The sequence below is a fragment of the Sinohyriopsis cumingii genome, chromosome 6, assembly GCF_028554795.1.
Source record: "Sinohyriopsis cumingii isolate HCF-2022 chromosome 6, ASM2855479v2, whole genome shotgun sequence".
Lineage (NCBI taxonomy): Eukaryota > Metazoa > Mollusca > Bivalvia > Unionida > Unionidae > Sinohyriopsis > Sinohyriopsis cumingii.
Window position 1 is genome coordinate 59,552,431 of NC_142966.1, and position 27,277 is coordinate 59,579,707.

The 27,277-nt window shown below is 35.2% G+C and overlaps 2 protein-coding genes across 7 annotated transcripts in view; one reads left to right on the forward strand and one right to left on the reverse strand.

The window, feature by feature from the left end:
• LOC149797036 (E3 ubiquitin-protein ligase MYCBP2-like) overlaps nt 1–4,629 on the forward strand; it is a 340,499-nt gene extending 335,870 nt beyond the window's left edge. For all 3 annotated transcript variants that reach the window (XM_089961694.1, XM_089961696.1, XM_089961697.1), the window contains one exon: nt 1,650–4,629. In XM_089961694.1, the coding sequence (XP_089817820.1) occupies nt 1,650–1,931 (282 nt within the window). In that variant the 3' untranslated portion in view covers nt 1,932–4,629. The remainder of the gene's footprint in view (nt 1–1,649) is intronic.
• A 1,413-nt stretch (nt 4,630–6,042) lies between these two features.
• The window catches only part of LOC149797038 (cathepsin O-like), a 42,669-nt gene continuing 21,434 nt past the window's right edge, over nt 6,043–27,277 (reverse strand). Inside the window, exons 6-10 of one of the 4 annotated variants that reach the window (XR_016421763.1) lie at nt 24,847–24,962; nt 20,571–20,737; nt 17,259–17,517; nt 12,706–12,798; nt 9,195–9,212 (exon numbers count right to left, since the gene is read on the reverse strand). Coding sequence is in view for 3 of the 4 variants with exons in the window: in XM_089961698.1 (XP_089817824.1) it covers nt 9,175–9,212; nt 12,706–12,798; nt 20,571–20,737; nt 24,847–24,962 (414 nt within the window). In the remaining variant the exon portion in view is untranslated. Of the gene's footprint in view, nt 9,213–12,705; nt 12,799–17,258; nt 17,518–19,103; nt 19,182–20,570; nt 20,738–24,846; nt 24,963–27,277 lie in introns of those variants that run through there. The other 3 variants (XM_089961698.1, XM_089961699.1, XM_089961700.1) reach the window with 3 other exon arrangements.

Consider the following 27,277-nt stretch of genomic DNA (forward strand, 5'->3'; position numbering starts at 1 on the left):
TTGATTATTGAATATGTTACTGGTGACAAGACTTTAAGAAATAAATACCAATTATACAAGTCTTTTCAAGTAAAATTCACATTTCAGTTTTATCATTTTCTGTTTACTGAGGGTTTCACAGATGTGGAAAAATGCCTCTTTCAAAGTGCTTATGCGATGAGAGAGAAGCATTGTTTAAATTATGCTTGTTTGCATTACTTTTGTTTTCAGATTCATTCTTGCAGAATTCCATTTTCTTTAAATTTTCATTAGAATATCTTAGAATTTTTCCCCAAGTTTCTTCACTTTGGCACAGAATCATATTCATTGATCCGACTGATTTTATCCTGTGAGGATAAATCAATCCTATTATGATTAATCCAGTCATTCTGAAATCTTGGCTTGTGAGTGAAGGCAAATGGCAGTCATGATCACTTAAATACAAACACTCCATTTGTCTGTGTTGTTAGAGCATCAGCCTTGGATGTGGGATGTCATGCGTTTGAACTCTGGCCAAGTCGTACCAAAGACTTATAAAAAAACTTGCTGCTACCTCACTATGTGCTCAGGATTAAGAGATTAGTGTTAGGACTGGTTGGCCTGGTGTCAGGATAATGTGACTGGGTGGGACATCATGATACATATCTACAGCATGATACCCAGTACTAGACATCACTATAAACTGCCACACTGTATATATCATAGCGATATGACTGAGAAAATTTTTTTAAACTACATTATAAATCCAAATCACACTCACACACATTTAAATACATGTACATAATGATTTTTCTCCATTGAAAGTCAATTAGGTAAATCAGAATACATTTTGTCAGTCTCAGCAAAGCATCAAAATCAAGGCCACATGTCTGGTTAGCCCCAGTATTACATTTTTTAAAAATGTTCTAGTGATCATGTATACTAATGAATAGCAAGAGTAGATGATAATTTGATAACCATAGACTTTATTAAATTTACTTAACTTTAAATAATTCATTGTTAATAATTCACCTCAACAGCTGGCTGTTTTTTATGATACAAAGACTTCAGATTCCATAATCTGTGTTGATGTGCATATCAGGTATTGTTTTAACCTCACATGCACTCAATATATTTTCCAGGTCTTTGTCTCATTGATAAGCCTGCTACTGTACTTGCTAACTGTAAATTTAGAGTGTGTCAGGAATTTGGAAGCTATAATACATTTACAAGTTTTCAGTGAGTTGCATTTCTCTAGGGTGTTGTTTATGCGTAAAACTTTAATTTGGAATTGAAATTTGTTTCAGTATTCAGAGTTAGATGTTTCAGTTTGCTGAAGGGGAAAAAAAATGATAGTAAAGAAGGAAAAGTTTGGGATGCAAAAAAGGTCTTGAGCGGACTCCAGTATTTTGAGGGTTAGTTTTTTGGGGGTTTCACTTTTTTAATATTGGGCACATGTCCCAAGATAAATGGGATTTCCATTGGTGTTGGAACTTTAAAAATCAAACACATGACCCAAGATTACAAGTTCAATGCTCTACCAGCAAAGCTACCACTGCCTCCCCCCCCCCACCAGATGATGTAGTGGGTTAATAGATTAATGTTGTTACCACAACTCTTAACCATAATAGGTTGGAACAGTGGTCTTTTGGGATTGATGTTAAAACAGTATTTTCTATTTTTTCCCACAGATGTGTCCAAAACACGGCACAGACTTTTTGGAATACAAGTGTCGTTACTGCTGCTCCGTTGCTGTTTTCTTCTGTTTTGGTACCACCCACTTCTGTAACCTTTGTCATGATGATTTCCAGCATGTTACAAGTATAAATAAATCTGACCTGCCACATTGCCCTGCAGGGCCAAGGGGAAAGCAGTTGGAAGGAGAGGAGTGCCCTCTTCATGTGCAGCATCCACCCACTGGGGAGGAATTCGCTCTTGGATGCGGAGTCTGCAGAAATGCTCATACGTTTTAAAGTAATTCTTGTCAACAAACCATTATAGAACAAGAAATGTTACTTCAGATGATTTAAAACTTTAAATGATTGTTCTACCATGCACTTTTATTGTTGCTATCAGTGAAAAGAACCCATGAAATTACCAGATTCAGACAGAGTTATTGTCATATTATGCTTTCATTGTAGTTAAGGTTTTACACATGATCTCATTTCAAGCTTTTTTCATGAAACAATGGATTATAAAGCCTGTAAACTGGAAGCAGTTCTGCCTCAAGAATCGGTCTTTTGTTCAAGTTAAACAAAACATTATTTTAAACTTCTCAAATGAATTTGATAATGTTTTAAGAAAAGTCCTAGGCCTGGTATCATGACACAGTGCAATAATAAAGCTTGCAGGTATTTCTTAGATATTGTAAACAAATCAATCAAGTAATCAGTTTTGAATATAAACTTGTTAAAGATAAATTTTTATGACAATAAAGTGTAGAATATCATTTTTAGATATTACTCATTGATCTGTATTTCATTTTCACACACTTACCCTAAGTTCTTCATAAACTACCATTACCAGACTTTGTAAGTTGCCTGCATTTGAGGCAAGGAAGAAACCTGTACATTTCACATGCAACGGTTAATGTCACGAGGACTGAAAGAGGAAAGCTTTCCTGTTTCCACAGAATAACTTTACTTGTCTACTAGATAACTTTATAAGTTACTTGCATTTGAGATAACAAAGACAACTAATGTGCTGGTGGCCAAAAGATCAATGTCACAGTGACTCTAAGAAGAAAAATTCTTCCACATGCTTTTTAACTTTTTATCACCTACTTTGACCGAACTTGGTGGATTGCTTGCATTTGAGATAAGGCAGCGACTATTGATGTGGGGATTAAATGGTCACTGATCATGGCTCGAGAGAAAATGGTTTGCACAAAATAATTCAAGTTCATTGCTGCAAACCATGACCCAACCTTGTAGATGGCATTATTTGAGACAAGAAAGGTACCTACTGATTTTAGAATGAAAGACCAAGGTCACAGAGACCGAAAAGAAGAAAAATGGTTTCAGGAAAGTAAAAGATTAATCTATGAAACTCAGAATCACACAGCATCTTAGGGAAAATGCAAACATTCCCATGATATCCATAACTGTAGTACATCCCATGATAAAACTTTCCAAACTCCTGTGTACAATGACTAGTTAAAAAAACTTTTTTGATTTAGTACATGTATTGCTAGACAGGACAGTGTTGCTTAGCAACAGCATAATAGTGGTGAAGTTAGACAGTTACTACATCTTTAGTGCTGGAGTATCTGACTAATGCAAGAGGGTTTTACATAAAATATGACAATACTATTTACCACATCGGGGGTGGGGGGCATATAGTCTACTGTTTGCGGTGCTCTTGTTCATTAAGCATCATTACTCACGTTTATTGGTCAGCTTGTGATGAAAAGTTATCATGGATTTGTTTCATATTCTGGTGGCATGTTTTAGTATACTACCAAACAAAATTATTTTCAACTAATAGAAGTATTACGAGCACAACAACAGTCAATTGTGACATTTTATTGTTGAAGGAGCCCAGTGTGCCAGTTTATTTATTCTTTACATTTTTTTCATTGCATAAACAATAAACAAGAGGTTTTAACCCAGCTTTTCATCCCTAATGTTATGTAAATAGAAGCATAAATGCATTAATGAAAGATGTTGCCTATATGAAAATAAAGTGCAAAAATAAAGTTATCAGTGACATTAATCAAACAATAGGATATATAGGACAGTAGATTGTTTCATCTTTGAAATTTAATTTCTTAAGTGTTCCATGTTTGCAAGTCAGGTTCCAAAGCATAATACTGATATTGTTTTGCATGTCATATACTTTTTACAATATTAAGACCATTGAGTACAACTTTTATATCATCTAAAAAATTAAATTATAATCTGCATCACTATTAATTGGGTGCAAAATTCGTATGTGTCTGAGCCTTATTTATGCATTTATTAAGTAAACTTGTACTGAGCTACCAGAAGTAAATCCAGTTGATGAGTACAAGCATGGTTTTGTCCTCATATTAGGACTTATCATTCTTGACGGGCATGGTTTTGTCCTCATATTAGGACTTATCGTTCTTGACAGGCATGGTTTTGTCCTCATATTAGGACTTATCGTTCATGACAGGCATGGTTTTGTCCTCATATTAGGACTTATCATTCATGACAGGCATGGTTTTGTCCTCATATTAGAACTTATCGTTCTTGACAATTAATGTACTGCATGTGCTTAAAAGATTAGATGACTTTATGTAACCCTTAATTTTGTTCTCACATAGGCCTCCACTAGGACCTTGTGTGTGCCAATAAAAAATTGGAATATTACTCTGGAGGAAGTACCATATATACTTCCTTAAAACTAGAGTCTGAGTACAGACTGCATCTACCAAGATCTGCCTTTGCATTATGCACTGGCAGATCTGGATCTGAACAGTTCATTAGAAGCAATTAGTAGAACACAAACATAAATCCTGATTTGCTTGCACATTATATGAGGGTGGATCAGGGTTCATGTTGATTGCAGTTGGACATGGCTTGTAAGGAAGTATTTATGGTACATGGAAAATGTGTATTTTAGTAAATGTGAGCTGTGTAAAAATTTATATTGTGTCAATCTGTGATAATCATGTAATTATTCATTTTAATAAACCTGTTACCTTAACCTTGTGTTTGTTTTTCTCTTTTTAATTCCATGCTAGTGTATTCATCATTCATCTTTATATCATGATTGATATAACATGTAAAAAATGTTATATCTTTTTTCTTTCTGATTAAATGTGCTAATTCATGTTATAATATTAAACAAGGCATTCAGATGTAGAGTATTTCATTATCAACTGACTGATGGACAAAGTGACTGTATTTCATGATGTAATAAATCAAATGTACTTTAGTTCTAATTTTCTGAAAGTAATCTGTTTTTTGTTGAATAGACTTAAAATATAGCAGTTATATCTCATATCTTTTTTTGTAAGAAACCAATTCCATAATATTATGTATGTGTATCTTTTACTGGCATTACCATTTTTTATAATTTGTTCACAACATGGAATAATGTTTTGGGGTAAAAATTCTATTTGTTATAAACCCTAAATGAACTCCTTTAAACTGTCTAGCAATTATTAATGCTTCACACCTGTGGATCACTTATAAAATGCTTCACACTGTTGATGATTTATAAAATACTTCACACTCTAGATCACATATAAAATACTTGCACTGTGGATAACTTGTAAATTACAATGGATCACTTATAAATGTTTCATCCTGTGGAACAGTTATAAAATTCTTGACACTCTAATAATCTAGGTAATCTGCCAGTGTTAAACGAGTCTCCTATGCAGAAGTTGAAAATGTAAAGTAACAAATATACCAGACTTGAAAATTGAACTGCCAGTGCTGTTGCAATGGTTTCACTAAAACAAAAATTTTACCTAGATATATGGAATGAAGAAAAGAGATCAGTACTTAGAAAAGGGGACTTAAACTATGTTGTTGGATATTTTTTCCTGTTTATACTAGATGGATGTAAATAATTAAATAAATCTGTTGCAATATTTTTTGACCTCATTTAAAGTTTCTTTAAATATGAACTTTAGATATTTACAAGCTGAATTTTGCTGAAGCAGACTGTAGTACATTTTGATTGGTGATGTATTGTCCTGGAATGTGCTTATGTTTCATAGAAATAACAAAGCTTAAATATGGTTCTTTTTACTACAAATGATAGCTGTTGTGGCCAAGTTTCCAAAGTTCATAATGCAAGAGTTATGGGTCCAGTAGACAGCTTGGATCAGTTACCCCATTGTGTACTTGGGAAAGGCACTTATCTCCCATTTCCTTGGTATGATATAGCCAATAATGTGTTAAAAGTGCTGTTAAAGCCAGCCAACCATCACTTTGCAAACATTTGCTCTAAATGACTTTTATAAAGTGCCAAACAAAATTTAATATGATCTAATGACTTATGAATTAATGGAAATTTAATATTTCCATACAATTTGGAGGAATAAGTAACAACGAAACCCTATTTAATTTTCATGAAAGTATTGCATTAAATAATAACAGGAAAAGGTTATTCAATATGAAATAGCACCTTTATTGTATTTCTTTATAAAGCAGCATACATTTTATTAACATTTATGTTCAAATATGTGATATTTTTGGCACAGTATTCATAATAATGCATTCATACATTACCATCTATATTTTCTCACAAGTCAAGTCTAGCTGCAAACTGTACAGGCCCAGATTAATGTGCCAGCAGATCTGAGTCTATGCATTTTCAGTTCTGGCATCAAAAGACATCCAATCAGATTAAATCTATCTCAAAAGACATCCAATCAGATTAAATCTATCTCATATTCATGTGCAATGACATGCCTACCACAGATTCAGTATGACTGCCTAATATAAAAATGTTCCACCTACTTATATCAGTTCCTTGCAATGGTGACAGTGGAACAGCCTACCACACCCCTTGTACAATCACAATCCACCCCCACCCCACCCCATAAGTTTCCCCATACAAGTTATAATTACAGACTTACCAATATGTTGATACAATAATTTCTTTCTTAAGATGCAGTCAGTAATCACATGTCATTTTGTATCAATCAGAAGTACAGGGGCCAGCCGATTTGTATTTCAAAGCAGGTAACATTGTTGTATTTGGAAAATGATCTTGGCATGTACATATTGAGGGGTTTGCTATTGCAATCAAACTTACTGCTCTGTTTTTGCTGGGCATTAGGTTTTCTTTCCTCTGTTGTTTGGATTTCACAAATATTTATTTGGAATCCTTCATTTTCCATGAACACAAATGGTCTACTTGCAAACCTGGTTGAAGCAAGGAAATATAAGACAGGGATGGTGGTGGTTGTTGTGGGTTTAATGCAGTTTTTCAGTACAAGATGGACTATACATGACAGCCAGTATAACAGGTAGAGGAAGAGTCAGGAAAATGCCAATAAGGACCACCAACCCATGAGAAGCTACTTGCCAGCTTTCTTCCACAATGGCCAAGTCTAAGACTCGGTTCCACCAAGATAGAGATGAGATGGCAGTGATCAGTAAAGACAAGCACCTTAGACCACTTGGCCACCCTGGGCTATGCAGAAAGAGTTCTCTGGTATAAAGTTTGTTAGGAGAAATCAGTAGAACAAACAACACAGATCTTGCTCTGCCAGCACATTATGTCGCTTGCAGCTGGATTCAACTTGTAAATTATTAAATAAGGTAGGTCAAATACCTATGTACCAATTTCAATTAGAACAACTATATTATGAACTCTGGGCACAAGTTTCTTATTTCATATAGATATTCCACTATTTTGTTTACAAATATATAGTACTGTAAAATTCATCAAATAATGTATTTCCATGGAATATGAAAGTAAAAATTTAAAAAGAACTTGAGTATTGTGAATTAAGTCACAAACAGTCTTAAAAATTCTATGACAGGTCCAAACATATAGAGTATTCCAAATGAATTCCAGTGGCGTTGCGAATGAATTCCGATCTTGAAAGTGTTGATTTGCCAATAGTCTGGAAGAGTGTTGATGTGCTGACAATCTTAATTTATTACAATGATGTAATACAAATTGCCACTAAATGAATCCACAATAATCCCAAAATGGTGATTTAGTCCACATTAATAAGCCCAGACTCCTACCCCCAATTATGGACAAAGGTCAAGCACAAAATAGAAATTAAATACAGATAACAATAGACCAAGGTACATTGAAGCCTGCTTCAAACATGTAGAAAATCAAATACAGCTGATAAGTCTTCTGGATTCACTTACCATATTCACAGTATTAATATCTAAAAATATTAAATTTCCTTTGATCCAATTCCAAATGTTACCATCATACCTAACTACAAAATAAAACTTTTGTTGACTGACTAGTTTTTACCCTGGAAACTTTAAATTATTAACTATTTTTCATGCTGCTGTTACAACTCACCATTAGTAGGGACTGCTATTAACAGTTGATAGTAGCATTTCCATGTTAGGCGATCAAACTCAATCAACAGAGTAGTAATTTCCTGTGAACATTTGCTAAATTTTACCTGACTGGACATCGGCTGGTGTTGTTATGATAAAGTGCATGTCCTGAGTGATAAGTGCAAGATGAATAAAATCTAAAACACTTCCACTCCATTAATTTAAATGGTCTTGCAGGAAATGTTGGAATTGGTTGCTTTTAGTTATGCTTTGTCTGACAAAATTAAACAGCAGTATTTGAAACATTGCTATCTTTTACATGGCTGCAACTTTTGTTAAAAAAATACTCTTTGAGTAACAAATATGTATGTTGCATCACAAATGAATAAACCTAAAACATGTAGCATGCATTTGTTCCGAGGTAATGAGATACCATAACAACGAGCCTAACTTGTTGATATTCAATGTACAATTTCCGAGTAGAACATAGCCATGACTTTCTGCAAGGTTTAAAACTTGTGTTAGAGATATATCAACAGGAGGAAGGCATTGTGTGTTCGTAATATCATTTTCTCTAAGTAAAGTCTTCACAATTAAATATTTTTTTGGGTGGCCAGAATGATTTAATAGCAATCAAGACTTTATATATAATTATCTAATTATCATGGAATGTACCACTTGCTGATATGTGTACTTGTCACCAAAATTGTTTCACATAAAAACTTTTTTCTCTTTGTGGTTTTTATTGTTATTTATTTTCTGAGATAATAATATTTTGCAATGAAAAGTATAAAAAAAGGGGAACAATATTTCTTATTGTACAGTTATTTTATGTAATAATTTGTTGTAACAAATTAGGATAACATTATTTTTTTAATGAAACAGCATGATGTGCAAGAACTTGAACATGACAATGTAAATCCACATATGAAATATAACATGTAAATTCCTCATAAAAATATATTGCCAAGATACCATATATACTTGATCAAGAGGCAAGCCCAAGTGCAAAACTGCATAGACCCAGATCTGCCATTGCATAATGTGCCAGCAAATCTGGATCCATGCAGTTTGTCAGAAGTAATCAATAGAACAAACATAGACTTTGATATATCAATGCATTAAGCATTGCCAAATCAGGGTCTATGATGTTTGCATTTGGATTCAACTTATGCAAGAGTATATATGGTACTATATATTGCATGTAAGAAACAAATTTTCTGTATTGTGCAAGATTTATGTTCTTGTCTATTCTTGTCTAATGCACAGTGACAGTTGAAACCTGTTCCGCAATACCTGTTGGGATACAAATAGGAAAGTATTCAGTACATTTCAATTTTATTGAAGGCATTGTTGACATTATTTATTTAGGTATTTAACTGTTTAATTTTCTAAATAAAACCAAAGCTCTCAATATACTATTTTTTAAAAGCCGTGTTAATTGCAAGAAATGCACCAAATTTTCAATTTGTAACCACATCTAAAAAACATGGTAATTTGTATCATTATTTACATTAAACCCCTATTGACTATAATACATTCGGACATTTATGGCTTCAATAATATGGCATAATTGTAAAATATTTCACAAAAATTGCTGACAAACGACACAATATATGATGGATAGAGAATATTGTATAAGTAAAAAATGGGCCAGAACATGGTCAGCCTTTGATTAAAAACAGGTGAAGATCAAACTTGTCAAGGCATCATATAACTGGATAGAGACAAAGTATGGCCCAATCAGATCATGAACCTGGACATATATACACACTTATAACAAAAATAGACGATCTGAACCTACCAGACTGTTTTGTTAGGGTTCTCGTGATTCTCCACACCTGAAGATTCAACCCTTAATCCCTCTATAATTCTACATTAATCTAGTTCCACTGCAATTCTGACATCACTGACATATACAGAAAACTGATTGTGGCACAAGATGTAGCAACAGACAGAAGCATTTCTGCCACCAAGTATTGAACCTGGTATTTGTACGTCACTGTTAGGCATACATACCACACAAATGAGAAAAGCCATGATATGCACTGGTAGGGGACAGGGAAACCCACACTCTGGTAGGAGTCAGGGAAAGTCACTCTCTGGTATGGGACACGAAAACCCACTCTGGTAAGGGACAGGGAAACCACTCTCTGGTAGGGGACAGGGAAACCCACTCTCTGGTCAGTTGTTGTTGTTGTTATGGGGTTTAATGCAATTTTTCAGCACACAATAGGCTATGCATGGCAGTCAGTATAAATGGTGGAGAAGAACCTGGGAAAACACTGGGAAGAACCACCAACCCACAAGAAGCTACTGGTAAGCTTTCTCAAATACCGACATTGGCCAAATCCTGGACTCAAACCCACGCAGACAGAGGTGAGATGGCAGTGATCCATAACGGAGAGCGCTTTAGACTACTTGGCCACTCGGGGGCCCCCTCTCTGGTCAGATTTAAAAACAGAAACAAGGCTTTTTGAGTTTCTGCCCACAAATAAAGGTGCTGTTTCCTTATATCACAGCTACAGGTATGGATATTGTCATAAATATACAGAACAAGTGTCAAATAACTTTATAAAATAATCTGGGAGACAAAGGTCTAATGAAACTAAATAAATGATTTAAAGATTTAAGATTGATCCCATAGTAAAGTGGGGAGAATAACAATCCATATACATTTGTGAAGGACAGAATAGGAAAACTCTGAATGAGGATCAGAACTTTGCATCAGAAAAAGGGATTTGTGTATTGTCATATACAGGGATTTGTGTATTGTCATATACAGGGATTTGTGTATTGTCATATGTAAAATTGTGATCCTGAGGATAAAATGTGTCTATCCAACCCCTATGCATAATGAAGGATTATGTTTTTTATATTTCTCAACAAAATATTAGGGTCAAAGTCAAAATGCATATTGTGAATACTGGTGCAACTTTAAAACAGCAAAACACACACTGAAAATTTCAAACCTAAGATGTAACGAGCAAAATTAGATTTACACTAAAAATTCAGGGTAAACTTTTATGATGCTTAAACATGTACAGTGTGTCTGAATTTAAACATAAACAGCATGTCTGAATTATTTAATGAAAAGATACAAATGTGAAAAGGTCACTAAGTCCACTCTTATCCCTAAGATTAAACCAGACAGACAAAATAATGATAGTCATCCATTCAACACTGATCTAGAATTGATTTTCTTCTCATAATAATAATGAGGATATGAATGTGTAAAAAGTCAATCACAACAAAGGCTTTTTCAGTATGAAACTGAATTACAGACATACATGTAACTAGGTCAATTGCAAAATGCCCCATTTTTCTAGACAATAATTTCAACTGCTGCTCATTTCAGGGTATAAATTAGTTGCAATTAATGTTTATCTTCATTAATGTGAAAGAATGCTCAAGTGGTGATACAAATGAGTATTTTGCTGATGTGTTGATACTGCTTGCATGTCATGTGATGAAAGACAGCAATTATGTGATGAAATACAACAAGATATTCTTTACCTGTTTTCTACACTAGAAACAATGATCATACATATGTAGAGATGCAAGAATAAAGGATCTGGACCCTCCAGGTTAGTTCTTTACAGGGGTCATATGCTTCAACAGCTACAATTTTGTGTTTTAATAATTTTGTTTGCAATTACAAAAATAGCCTTTCTCGTATGACACTCTTGGCATGTAATACTTAATTTAACCTGCATTTAAATAATATAATCCTAAATATACATAATCCATTAAAATCTGTATATTTGAGACCTATAAGTAAAGCATACATGTTTGTTTCTTCTCTTATCCTACTGTAAAAAATGGACAGTTGGAGAAATATGTATATCTGCTTTCAATTATTGGAACATGTGACATGAGGGGCCCCAGGTGGCACGGTGGGCTTAACTTATTAGGCCCCAGAGATTTTTGTCGTTTTTGCCTGAAATGCATGTAGGAAAGACATGGGGGGGGTGCTGTTTCTGAATACATCGCAATACATCGGCTTTCAACAGATTTTCCATGAGACTAATGCCTAGTTGTATTAGAAACATCATTTTCCACTGGTTATTTTGCTTGTGCATGAGCAGACGGGTCAAAGTTGGATTTTTTTAAATTTTATTTTTTTGCTTAATGGACATATAATTTTCCTATGGAGACTGCTTTTTATTCCAAATGCCCACCTTGTCCTAGTTTTTGCAAAGGTTCACCTGTCTGTGTGCAGTTCCAACCGGTCTGCCTTAGAGCTGAGGCCAAAAGGTCTAAAAAATCCAGACACAAAATCGCATTCCAACCACAAGCGAATTTTGGGTAAAGAAAAAAAAGGGTTAAAAAAAGGGAGGTTTTTCCCTCTGTATTTTGTAGTGTAACTAGAACTTCCAGATTATTTGGTATCATTTTAGAGCTATATCTGTCTGCTTTTTTGTAATACCACCCACGTTGGTGTACCTTAAATGACTTTGATGCTGCTGAGCTTGGAAATAGGGTACAGCCTCATCACGCCTACAGGCGGTATTGGGGCCAAATGAGTTAAGCACTCCCCATTACTGATCACTGCCATCTCACACCTGTCCACACTAGTTCAAGTCTCAAGCTTGGCCAATGTGGATACATGAGAAAGCCTGTCAGTAACTTCTGTAGGTCAGTATTAATTACTGGGATTTTCATGGGTTTTTTGTCAACCAGTATTGCTGGCCAGCATGTATATTCAATATGTACCGAGAGATGGCATTAAATCCAAAACAACAACAACATCTAAAACATAAAGTGCACAAAGAAGACAGAAACTTACCACACACATTATTACCAATCTTGACGTAGAGATAGCCATCATGCCCATAATCTGTACCCCAGGAATTACGCACTATGTAGTATGGAATTTCCCCTGTAACATTAAATTGATAAAATAATAACTCAAAATCAACTAACTTGAGCTAAGAAACTTTAAAATATAGTTACTGCTTCTTTTTTCTGGCTAAAGTATTAGATGTAAGTAAAAGTCAATTGTGTGATGCTATCTTTAGAAGCATGTATCTGCAGCATAAATCACCTAAGTTACACACCACACTCACATTGCTGTATACAGTACTAGTTAAAGAAGGTAAACAATGTTACAAAAATATCCCCACACAATTTGCAGGAAATGTTTGGGAATCTTTCTGCAAATGATCCACATACCTGATTTCCACAAAATCTATTCAATTAAATCTTTGTGGTGAACAGCAAAGAGTAAAACATCAGATGTGATTTGTCTCTTTTACACACAGAGTTCATGGACTTCAAAGCTAACAAACAGAATATATGCCAACATGGATCAACTGGAATTTCAAGTCATTCCAACTCGTGGCTTTTGGAAAATTAATTTATACTCCTACCAAAAAGAGACCATAAATAAAGTTTTCAGCAACAGTGTGATAAACTAAAAATGTTTCAGGTCTATAGTAATGATTTTCCCTCCTGCAAGTGTAGGTTAGATGCTCTGAGTATAATTTCTGATGTTGGAGCAAAGTATTCTGAATGAGCAGCAAAATTCCTGGCCATTTATTCTGAATCGACTTCATTCCCCATTGATCCTTGGCAGCTAGTTTTGAACATATGTCATCTTGCAGATTAAAGAGTTACTCCCCATAGCAAGCTCAATCAACCAGTGATTAAAAAAGTTGGATGATGTCTACATTCCTCAACTCCAAAATAAAATAAACTAGAGTGCAAATGGTCTGAATTGGAGAAATCAATTTTTTCAAATAAAATATTTCTTCAATAATGCTTACCCAATAATAATACTTTTAGAGCACTACCACAACCTCTCAAATCCAGCTATCCCATCTGAAATTTTTAGCTATGGGAGCTAAATGTTATCTGGCCAAATATGTGGCAGTTGGAGTGAACTACCATGATACAGGGACTGGCACTAAATCCTGTGTGTATCTTAGTTACAACTGGGGCAAAATGAATGATCTAGTAGGATGTAACTGGAGAGGCTGGGAGGTTGGATATGTATTCTAAATGGGTAATTGTTTTCAAAGACAGCAATTTTGTTTTACCTGATCACATTACAACAGGATAACTTTCTTTGCTATCTTCAGATCAAACCCTTCCAGAAAGACAGAAAATGTTGTTCTCTCTCTCTCTCTCTCTTTATATATATATATATATATATATATATATATACATACATACATACATAGATAGATATATATATATATATATATATATATATATATATATATATATATATATATATATATATATATATATATATATATATATATATATATATATCCCATACATGCCAAGTTTTATGGGGCCAGATCAGGGAGATCAGTGTTCACAATCATGGAGATTGGGGCCAAATAAGGGAGAGCAGCATAATGATCAGTTTTGTCATAAATTTAAACAAAAACAGTGTACATTGTAGAAAAATTCAGGTAATTAATTCAACTTTATTAATTTTCTAATGCTATTTTCTTAATCTCACAAAAAATAACATAAGAACCTTCTTAAGAATATGTCTGTGCTTCAAGAATTTGTGACAAACTAGTGCCTCAAACACTCAAAACTATATTTTTATCAACATGTGCCATCTTAGTCTTGTAGAGAAGTTCTTATTGCTGCAATACACAAATTATTTGAAGGTCTGAGTTCAAAACAGAAACACTTAGGATTTATGTTACATGACATTAATGATGTTTTTCCACATACATTTCCACAGTGGTCTGAATCTTCCTCAACATGCTGAAACAAGATCTGCAAACTCAGAATTCAAGTAACTAAGGGCCTTCAGGATCTGGTCATGAAATAGAAACTTAGCTATTATCTTTGCTGTAACTTCCTCGTAGAAGGATATAACATTCCTGAAGTAGCAACTCAGCTGTGTTGGAGAATTGTTGTCACACTTGCTATCATTTGTATCACTTCAGGTACATGATATGATGATTTCTCATCTGCTGTGAGCTGCATACTTTTCAGGATCATTTTCCCCAACTAGAAATGTTCAAGTGTGTGTTGCAAGTTGTGCAGTACACAAAGTTTTGCCCCTTTCACTATGCTTCCCACTTCTAAATTTGTCTAACCAAGTACTGTTGAACTTGCAAACATATTTCTCTTTTTCCAATGGCATATTTTCCTTTGAATCCTTTGAATCCATTAGCATAGGTTTCCATATGATACCAAAATTATTATATTTCCAAATAGGTCAAGAGCTGTTTTATACTTATTAAGTTGCCTGCAAGCTGTTATACATGACACATTACTTCATATTGAAAAATTGATGAGCAAAACAACTTAAGTGTGTACAATAAACGAGTCAGTGCATTTATCATCGCTATGATTTGATTGGTTATTTTCAGATCAACAACTACTTGACTGATGGATTACAATAGTTATAAAAGTCCACTGAATGTTGTTTATGCTGGAAATATTGATGCTTGGCAGACATTTTTCTGGGAGTTTTGGTTAAGATTAAAAGATGGGGTCTAAAATCAGAAGATTACCGGACAATCTGGAAGACTTGGCATGAATGGGTTTAAACCAGTTTTTATTTACTTGAACAACACCTTATGGGATGCTTGCATTATGGGAAAGGGTGTGAGAGATTATCTGTAATGTGATCTGGCAAGTATTATCAGAGAAATTTAATTAACATAATTTCCTAAAACAAAATTGCTTTCTTCTTCAAACACATCATCTGATCACATTACCTTAGGAGAAAAGGTAAGAGGAGGAGGAAGAGCTGAGCATCTTGCCTCTACCTGTGTCACCCAGTCTCTACCTGTGTCACCCAGTAGGAGCATGAGTAACTAAAAGATGTACTTCTCCCAGTGTTAATTCAGCACAACAGGTGACAATTTGTTTAAACATGTGCTTTTAAGTCGATTCCAACTAAAAAGCACAGACCCTGATCTGTCATCACATAATCTGCCAACAGATCAGGGTCTATGTTGTTTGTCTATTGTACTGATTGCTCCTAACACACAGCATTGACCCAGAACAGTGATGGCAGATCTGAGTCTGTACAGTCTGCAAGTATATATGGTATTGTCTCACCATTAAAATGTTTCCTAGGTGAATCCAGAAAAGTGGCAAATTTATGTGTAGGTCCAGGTTGTGCTTTGATGAATGGGAAGTGGTCACTGTCTGTAGAGCTACCACTAACCCAATGAGATTCAGTTCTCCCCTTAGTGAGGGTATTTGATGCAAATGGTCATGCCAATCTGCTGGCTTGGCTATGTCCCAATTTAAGACATTATATTCACAGCCTGCCACTCATACTTCATGAGATGAAATGTTAATGCTGTACCTGATTCTATGAGAGTTAAGAGTACACTGATTTAAAAGCTCCATTTAGCCATGCAGCCAGTGCTTTTGGAGTTATGTCTTTCATTCCTGCCATTAGCAGTAGGAATTGTCTTTTACACTTGATGCAGATATTGTCAACGTATTTCAGGTAACACCTGAGGGTACATATATATATATATATATATATATATATATATATATATATATATATATATATATATATATATATATATATAGGGTACTACAGTTTTGCTTATCTCAACAAATCAAACGAGGAGAGGAAACAAAAAGTGTTATTGTTGGTTGACTAGTGACTACAGAATGTTCTCAGTTAGGAATCACAACAAAACTGCAGGTAGTTTGGATCTATGGATACTGTATGTAGCTCATTCACTCTACATATTGAAGTTAATGTTATCATAAATTGCCAGCCATGTATGATATGGGGGGAGATGATAGCTCAAACAAGACAAATCATAAGTGAGGTGTAGTTAAACATTCTCCATTTTGCGGTCTTGAGATGCATTTCAAAATGCTGGACCAAGTATTTTTGTACCAATGTGTCAATGTGTAGGCACATCTCATGTTTCTCCTCCGCAATGTTAAATTGGTGAAATTCCAATCAAAATCATGTGACAATAATGAACAGTAAGATAACTGCAAAAATATTAATAAATTCACCAGATTTTACAAATTTGTTGTATGCACAATATAAAATGACATTCTGCTTACTGTAGAACTGAAAAAGAAATGTGGATGATTAAATAATACATTCATATATTTTAACTTGATTGTCTGGAGGACACATCTTAGCAAATGGCAGCAAAAGTAAAACTGGTCTAAACCAGATATACCAGTTGGCATCTAGCTGGTAGACAGGAAGTTAACCTGTAAGAGCTGTTTCCCTTTGCCTTTGGGAGGGTTGGATTTTATGGTTGCAAAGAAAGTTATCCAAATATAATGTCAATTGGTAATGTATTTGCTAGGGAAGCAAACTTTACATGAAAAATTTGTTTGTTCTTCAAATACATTACTTAATCACAATACCTTAGGAGAACAGGTAGGAGGTGGGGGGAGTTATATCCCCTTAGCCCGGAGAGACCAACTCCAGGCCCGTGTGAGACAGCTTCTAGATTCAGAACTCAGCGAAAGAGTTAACTCTGCATGACAAAATGCAGCTATAGGAAAAGGGACATTTTCCCTCCAACAATTCAGTGGGAGTTGTCATGCCACATCCTTAAAAAATTGCCAAATGACAGCAACAGGCCACACCAGGTCTTATTCAGACTTCTTGGATGAAAGATCCCTGAAACAGAAGGTAGAGAAAGTTTACTATGATCTTAATCATATGGCTTGTATAATTGCCAGCATGGAACAGTTTTGTTCAAATGCAATACTTGTAGCAACTGCTATAATTTCATGCATTATAAGTTCAATCGATTTGGGGTTAATTCTCTGCATGTAAAACTGATATCCCATCTGATCGAGGACAATAAAGCCTGCAATGAGATATCATCCTTTTCCTCCAATGAGATATCATCCTTTTCCTCCAATGAGATATCATCCTTTCCTCTAATGAGATATCATCCTTTTCCTCTATCAGAGATAAGAATGCTTATGACACCCCTTTTCACACTGCAGGTACTTCAAAGCTCTCACTTGGCCCTGTAGATGAGATGAATGGTCTAGGCGACAAAGTGGTTTCACCAAAACTGATTATCCATGATGAGTTGAATGGTCCAGGCAACAAAGTCGTTTCACCAAAACTGATTATCCATAAGTGGGTTTCTGTTCTTGATAATGAAGCTGCCATCATAAAGGACACTGACCCATCCTATCAGAATTGTAAATAGTTTATGTCAACTCACAAAGTATGTATTTTGCTGATTCAGCAGCTAGTACAATTAGGCAGCAGGTCTTACATGACAGATGATCTAATGACACTGTGAAATGTCACTGAACAGAGCTTGAAATATGACACTTGGGTGAAAGACAGTGACATCGGTGTAGATAACTGTGTAGACACTTTTGTAATTTTGATCTCACACCTGGTGTATTTGTAGAGGCAGAAGTAGTTTTTCAAAAATTTCAAACAGCATTTGTCTCACATGCCTGGTTTGTGTCCACATGCCTGGTTTGTGTGATCAATGACCCAAATTCAACATGTGTCAGTCTGGATCAATGGGTCATACCCTAGAAAATTTGCCCATAGGTCACAGCAGAGAATTTATCAAGATCCTCACTCATTAACCACATTATACAATTAACTGGCAATAAAAGACATGCATGATAATGACACTCGGGTCCATCCCTACCCCAATGTACTTAGCCCATAAGTCAAAACTTAGAATCTTTTTAGATCCCCACCCTATTACCACATATACATATTTCTGAGCATAAAAGACAGATTTAAACATGCTACTGATATTATTCCCAACATCCATTCTTACCCACTATGGGAGTAAACCCCTTAGTTATAGCTTGGAAAGTATTGAGGTCCCCATCATTGTGTGTAACTTACACAAAAAAGTCTGCAAGCCCACAGGACCAGTAATCTGAAAATGCTTATAACAGTGTCCATAATCAACTGGTCCTGCATTTCATCACACAAGTTGACAAAATGTAGTCAATGTCTCAATGGGAAATGAAGGCAGACAAAATGAAGTCAATGACTCAGTGGGAAATGCAGGCAGACAAAATGAAGCCAATGACTCAATGGTAAATGCAGGCAGACAAGAATGTCAGCCCTTAGTAAGGTTATTTATATAAGGAAACATGTGAAATAAAAATGAATACAAAACAAGACATATATATCATATGTCAAATTAATTACATTGTTTTCAATTCTGCATAACAAGGCCACTGTTTACTGACAATGTCAATTATGCTTACTGTCCAGTTGATCCAGGTCCATCTATAGCTCATGTACAGGCTGGGCATCAGAATCTGTCACTGTCACTGATGACCAGTCTGAATCATAGAAATAAGAATCAGAATCTGTCGCTGTCACTGATGACCAGTCTGAATCATAGAAATAAGAATCAGAATCTGTCGCTGTCACTGATGACCAGTCTGAATCATAGAAATAAGAATCAGGATCTGCAGCTACTGATGTGTCACCAATTGGAGTATCAGAACTAGACCCAGTCTCCAATGATGAGGCTCTGCTACTCATGAAATTAGGTCTGCAGAAAGATGTACAGTGGATACTGGATCAATGCTTCCACATCAGTAGAATGCAGACAAATGTCGGATTAATGCTTCCACATCAGTAGAATGCAGACAGATGTACAGTGGATACTGGATTAATGCTTCCACATCAGTAGAATGCAGAAAGATGTACAGTGGATACTGGATCAATGCTTCCACATCAGCAGAATGATGTTGAACATATAACAGCATTGTCATGGTCTTGGCATGTATCCTATTTCTATATTCAAACAGAATTCTGCAGTCTAAACTGTTTTTAAAACATCATTTTGTTGTACTCCTTTTATATCGTTCTTTATTTCCTTGACTGTGTTTGCCTTTTCAGCCAGCCTCTGGTTGCTTCACTTTATTCAAATTCAAGTTGTTTATCTTCTCATCTCACCAAGATTCTCAACTGGTCATCAGAAACATGTAACTGTTATTTTTCACTTGGTTCATATTATTTCTTTTAGTATCATAAAATATCCAAGTATGACTCCAAAAGAAAAACATGTAAACACCATTGTAGAATGACAGTATATGTTGTCCACTGGGTTGTTCAATTAACTAATAATATAATTTATAGCAATTATACTAAAACACATATAGTCTCTCAATGTTTCCTCCTCTACAGCTACAACTGGAATGAATAAATCACCAGCTTGTATAGCCAGCTGCCAAAATTATGTTGGCCAATAAAGCTCTGCTTTTGATTGGCTGGTGCAGAATCAATGGCAGGCAATGATAGGAATGAATCTCTGTAATATGATTGGCTAGCAGTAGAGAAGTTTCAAATCCATTTCAGAAAATATAAATTAAAGATGAACTAAACTAATCTGGGAAACTACCATAGACTGAAAACAATACGTATCTTGTCAAAAGTCAATACAAAATTAATACATCAAGAACACACTCCCAATTTTCGTGTAAAAAAAGAACAAAAACCTTACAAGGGCTACAATAAATGAGGACACAGTAAAGTGACATGTTATAAACATTGCTATTTGTTAAACTCAATACATATTCAACTGTCTACAAAGACTTTCTATTCTGTACAGTAAAGAAGCTAAATATTTTTTTTTCTCAAATCTTTCTTGCACTGAGCACTTTTCATGCACTTTTTGAGAGCAAACTAATCTCCATTCACATACTGCTAGTACTTCTGCTTACCTGAGATGTCATAGCCTACAATTTGTACAGCATGGTTGTTATAGTTGTAGCAGTGCCATTGGATAATACCACCCTGATAGTTCTGCCAGGTTGTGGCATCAACAGAGACAGTAAGAGGGCCAACTGTGGCCAGTAACTGAAGCATCCCATCTTCACTGCCAACATAGCTGTCATAACAAACATATAAATGAAAGAGAAATTAGGAATGGACATATTGAATGAGAATGGACCTCTTGAACTAGTAGAGTGATGGTCAATCAACTATCACTTAAATGTCAACAGTCTGTTAGCAAATCTAAACACCCATCAATATGTAACTGCATTTTTTTGTGTACTGGTTCAAACAAGAGATCAGTCAGAAACCCTTGCAGCTTATAATATTCTACATATACTGTTTCAAATCTGCAAAGCTTCAGACACTACCTACCATTCAAGTTACATCAAACTTTCACTACACAGAGTATATACTCACTTGTAAGTCAAATCAAACTGCAAACAACAAAGATCCTAATTTGTTGTAGCATAATGCACTGGCTGATCAGGGTCTATGTTGTTTGCTATACTGATTACTCCAAGCACAGGCCTAGATCTGCCAGCACATTATGTAATGGCAGAACTTGATCTGCGCAGTCTGCAATTGGGTTTGTCTTATAAGCAAGTATGGACAGTACTCTGTCCATGATTTTTCTTGAAGGTCAAAAATACAGACTCTTAAAAGACTGCATCTTCTCTTTATCCGAAATGTCAATTAATCAGTTACTGCTTTTATGCAGAATGGGAACAAGTTAAGAGAGGTCATTAAAAAATATGCCATCAGAGTCAGTTGTATCACCCACCCCATCAAAATGTTTGTTAGGGGACAGAAGGATTTGTTAAAGATTTCATATCCAAAAGAAGTTCATATTTACATAGCATGAAATGACAGACATCTTTGTTTTGCTTCTGAAACAAAACTGTGAATAGTGGATGGATGGATAAACGGACAAATGGAGAATAGGATACAAATATTGAAAATGAAGAATTCTGAAGAGCCTCAACAACTAAAATCAGCTAGACCACTAATCAATTGTGTTCCAAGATGCATAGATACCCTGAATAGCCTTGGAGTAATGCTCCAAAACTGAACATGTAAATGATGGATGAATGATGAAACATGGAATGTGTAAATGATGGATGAATGATGAAACATGGAATGTGTAAATGATAGATGAATGATGAAACATGGAATGTGTAAATGATGGATGAATCATGAAACATGGAATGTGTAAATGATGGATGAATCATGAAACATGGAAATGGATAAAAACATTAAAAATAGTTTTAAAAAACTAAAGAGCATAAAGCACATCTACACCATTAGCCTAACATGTGCACAACGTTTCACAGAAATATCTTAAATACATTTTAAATTATGCTCCAGAAAAAAAGTGTGATCAATCAATGGGTGGACAATCAGACAAAAACATACAAAATACTGAAACTGAAGAAAAGCTATTAACAAAAGATACATCTACACCACTAGTCTTGTATGTGTACCAATGGCTAAACTTTGGAAAATGAACATGTTATAGACTTTTGTTAAAAAAGATATAGTATTGTTTAGGGGATATATAAAAGTGTACTGCGCATCCAGTAATCTCACATACTGTGATTCATTATAAAAAAATATATAGTTCAATCAGTACAATGGTATCTCTTATCATGCAGATTATGCCTTAAAGTCAGGTGCTTTATAGTAAGTTCTGCTATATATCACTCATTTGCTTTCCTGCTTTTATCCTGAGATTAATTTGTAAACCAGAATCAAACAAGAATACAATAAGCAGTAAAACAAACACCCACCCCCTGTCAACTTGTCCACTATATAGCCACCAGCAGGGCATATTTGACTCTGGAGATTACTGTGGAACAGGTGCTGATAAGATTGACATTTGATCATGGTATGCAGTCTTGAATTAAATGTACTGTATATAAATATTTGTTTATTCTCTGATCAAACTTACAATGACCTTGATCTTAGACCCCAAGATCTAAAGGTTTCTTTCTAACCCTAAGTGCAAGCTATCCACAAAATTTGGTCAATGTATGTAGTCTGGAACTAAAGTTACGATACAAAAACATTTTTCTTCTTTCAGTGACAGTGATCTTGACCTTTGACCTATTGCTGTGGCTCCCTCATTAATAGGCTTTTTTACTTATTCGATGTTTAAGCCATTCAAAAATTCGTGACAGTATATGCTTGAGAACTTGTGCAGAAACTATTTTGCACTTTTCAGACAGTGATCTTGATCTTAGACTTTTTTGACCCCAAAATAATTAGGCTTAATCTGTAAAATTACTCCAAGTTCAAGTTATCCACAAAAGTTAGTTCACGTCTGAGATGTAGAACTGATGTTATTGTGCTGAAACCATTTATCTTCTTTCAAGCCCATTGATCTTGACCTTTGACCTTTTGACCCTCAAATCTGTAAGCTTCTTCTTTAACCCAGCTGAAAGCAATGCATAAAGTCCTGTCAACGTCTGTGATGTAGAACTAATGTTATTGTGTAGAAACTATTTTTGTTCTTTCTGTCTCAGTGATGTTGACCTTTACACACTTACCTCTTTCCCCCACAAGTTATCACGTGTTATTACTACAAGATTTCCACAAGTTATCATCTGTTATCAATTCAAGATGAAAACATATCAAATTTTCTTTCAAAACTTAGAACAGCAATAATGTAAAGAACAATATGTGTTTTAAGAGCAGAATCAGTGTGTGTGTGATTTGGATTTTTAACGTAGCTTTAAAAAAAATTCAGTCATATAGCTATGATGTCTGCAGTGTGGCAGTTTATAGTGATGTCTAGCATTGGGGCATCATGCCACAGACATGTAGCATGATGTCCCACCCAGTCACATTATCCTGACACCAGGCCAACCAGTCCTAACACTAACCTCTTAATGCTGAGTGCAAAGTGAGGCAGCTGTTAGTACCAATTTTGTAAGTCTTTGGGTATGACTCGGCCGGGGATTGAACCCATGACCTCCCACATAAGAAGCGGATGCTCTAACCACTAGGCCACCGGAGCCGCCAACAGAATCAGTGAAAGCACATTCCAAATATATTTCTTTGAAGGTTTTAACTACCAAGCTTGTATTACTTTCCTCATAAAATCAGTTTAAAACAGAAGTAAGTCTTATCAAGGTGTAATAATGGCAGGCATTGATGTGTCTAAGAACTGTAGTCTGTTTTCATAATTCATTAGCCACATAAATTCAGGAAAATAAAAAAATTTGTAGCAAAGTCTAAATAGTATGTGATTGATGATTTAGCCAAAAATAAATACTGTTTAAGTCAGAAATGTATGGGACAATGTTTTGTTACTGACTTTGAGAAGCACTCTCAAAATCAAGATTGTTTTTTTTTTATATACCTCACATTTGTGAAAATACAAAATATCAGTGAAGAAAACAATATCTAATACAATGTTATTACAATTACACAGACAAATATTAAAACAATTTGTAATCCTAACTATGGACTCTTCTCATGAAGCTAGAAAGCATAAGTGAAAGGTGACATGTTAAGATAAATATGTGTGTAACTGACACTCTGAAAAAATGTACAATTTAATTAATGAAAATAAATAAAGTTTCTTTTTTCTCAACATAAGACTTTTAGATATTCTTGATTATCACTGCAACCAGTATTTTATACAATAACAAAATAATCGCCTGAAAACACCAAATTATCTGCTTTTTATGCTGATATCATTGTTTCAATTTAAAACATTTGTTGTTTGAAAGCTTATTAAAACATCTTTGTTATGTACTATGACAAAATAAATCTGAAATTTATCTAATATATTTTTGCTGCCATGGCAATGGACAATAAAAAAAACTGCTGCACTCTATTCCTGCCAAAAATATCAAGCTTGTTACTACATCAGACTAATATGTAAGTTTAATCGGGTTAGGACAAAAAATAGGTCAAGTATGACATACAGTGACTGGGACGACTGAAGTGGAACGGGTTAACCTCAAAATATATTTGTTTCTTCCTCACCCCCAGTGCAAGCCATCTACAACGTCTGATGAACACAGATGATGTAAACAAATGTTACTGCACAGAAACTAGTAAGGGTACAGACAGACTGATGAATGGATGAATGAACAATTGTATGGATGGATAGACACTATAACATATAAAAAGTTAAAAAGCATACAAAACTTATAAATATCAAACATGAAGAAACTAAAACATCTTTGCTGGAATAATCTGGTGGATACTAACCGGTCACATGTGAAATTAGTGACTACAATCCCCACAAATCCTGATGGCTGCATTTTACAAAAGTTGGACTGGTCTGTCAGGGGATATTCAGCATCTACAACCATCTGGGGCTTAGCCTGCAATAGCAGAAAAAAATAAGGATTATTATTCCTTCACCCAGCCATACCAAAGTGGCTGAGACAGTACACCATACATCAGCAGTCATAACAAAGTGGCTGAGACAGTACACCATACATCAGCAGTCATAACAAAGTGGCTCAGACAGTACACCATACATCAGCAGTCATAACAAAGTGGCTCAGACAGTACACCATACATTATCAGTCATGACAAAGTGGCTCAGACAGTACACCATATATTATCAGTCATAACAAAGTGGCTCAGACAGTACACCATACATTATCAGTCATAACAAAGTGGCTCAGACAGAACACCATACATCAGTCATAACAAAGTGGCTCAGACAGTACACCATACATTATCAGTCATAACAAAGTGGCTCAGACAGTACACCATACATCAGCAGTCATAACAAAGTGGCTCAGACAGTACACCATACATTATCAGTCATAACAAAGTGGCTCAGACAGTACACCATACATCTGTAGTCATAACAAAGTGGCTCAGACAGTACACCATACATTATCAGTCATAACAAAGTGGCTCAGACAGTACACCATACATCTGTAGTCATAACAAAGTGGCTCAGACAGTACACCATACATTATCAGTCATAACAAAGTGGCTCAGACAGTACACCATACATCTGTAGTCATAACAAAGTGGCTCAGACAGTACACCATACATCTGTAGTCATAACAAAGTGGCTCAGACAGTACACCATACATTATCAGTCATAACAAAGTGGCTCAGACAGTACACCATACATCTGTAGTCATAACAAAGTGGCTCAGACAGTACACCATACATCTGTAGTCATAACAAAGTGGCTCAGACAATACACCATACATTATCAGTCATAACAAAGTGGCTCAGACAGTACACCATACATTATCAGTCATAACAAAGTGGCTCAGACAGAACACCATACATCAGTCATAACAAAGTGGCTCAGACAGTACACCATACATTATCAGTCATAACAAAGTGGCTCAGACAGTACACCATACATCAGCAGTCATAACAAAGTGGCTCAGACAGTACACCATACATTATCAGTCATAACAAAGTGGCTCAGACAGTACACCATACATCTGTAGTCATAACAAAGTGGCTCAGACAGTACACCATACATTATCAGTCATAACAAAGTGGCTCAGACAGTACACCATACATTATCAGTCATAACAAAGTGGCTCAGACAGTACACCATACATCTGTAGTCATAACAAAGTGGCTCAGACAGTACACCATACATTATCAGTCATAACAAAGTGGCTCAGACAGTACACCATACATCTGTAGTCATAACAAAGTGGCTCAGACAGTACACCATACATCTGTAGTCATAACAAAGTGGCTCAGACAATACACCATACATTATCAGTCATAACAAAGTGGCTCAGACAGTACACCATACATTATCAGTCATAACAAAGTGGCTCAGACAGTACACCATACATCTGTAGTCATAACAAAGTGGCTCAGACAGTACACCATACATTATCAGTCATAACAAAGTGGCTCAGACAGTACACCATACATCTGTAGTCATAACAAAGTGGCTCAGACAGTACACCATACATCTGTAGTCATAACAAAGTGGCTCAGACAGTACACCATACATTATCAGTCATAACAAAGTGGCTCAGACAGTACACCATACATTATCAGTCATAACAAAGTGGCTCAGACAGTACACCATACATCTGTAGTCATAACAAAGTGGCTCAGACAGTACACCATACATTATCAGTCATAACAAAGTGGCTCAGACAGTACACCATACATCAGCAACCTAACATTATATTCATCATGCAATAAGTATTTATCATCTACATACAAACTGCCATGTTCTACCTTAAAATGGGGTTTTTGACAGTAATTTGTTGATAAATCTTACCATCAAATATGGTTTTGACAGTAACTTGTAGCTAGATCCTACCTTCAAATGGGGTTTTGACAGTAATCTGTTGCTAGATCCTATCTTCAAATGGGGCTTTTGACAGTAATTTGTTGCTAGATCCTACCATCAAATGAGGTTCTGACAGTAACCTGTTGCTAGATCCTCCTTTCAAATGGGGTTTTGACAGTAATTTGTTGCTAGATCCTACCTTCAAATGGGGTTTTGACAGTAATCTGTTGCTTGTCCCTACCTTCAAATGGGGATTTTACAGTAATCTGTTGCTAGATCCTTCAAATGTGGGTGTTGAAGGTAATCTTTTGTTATATCCTGCATTCAAATAGGGCTTCTGACATTAATTTGTTGCTAGATCCTTCAAATGAGGTTCTGACAGTAATTTGTTATTAG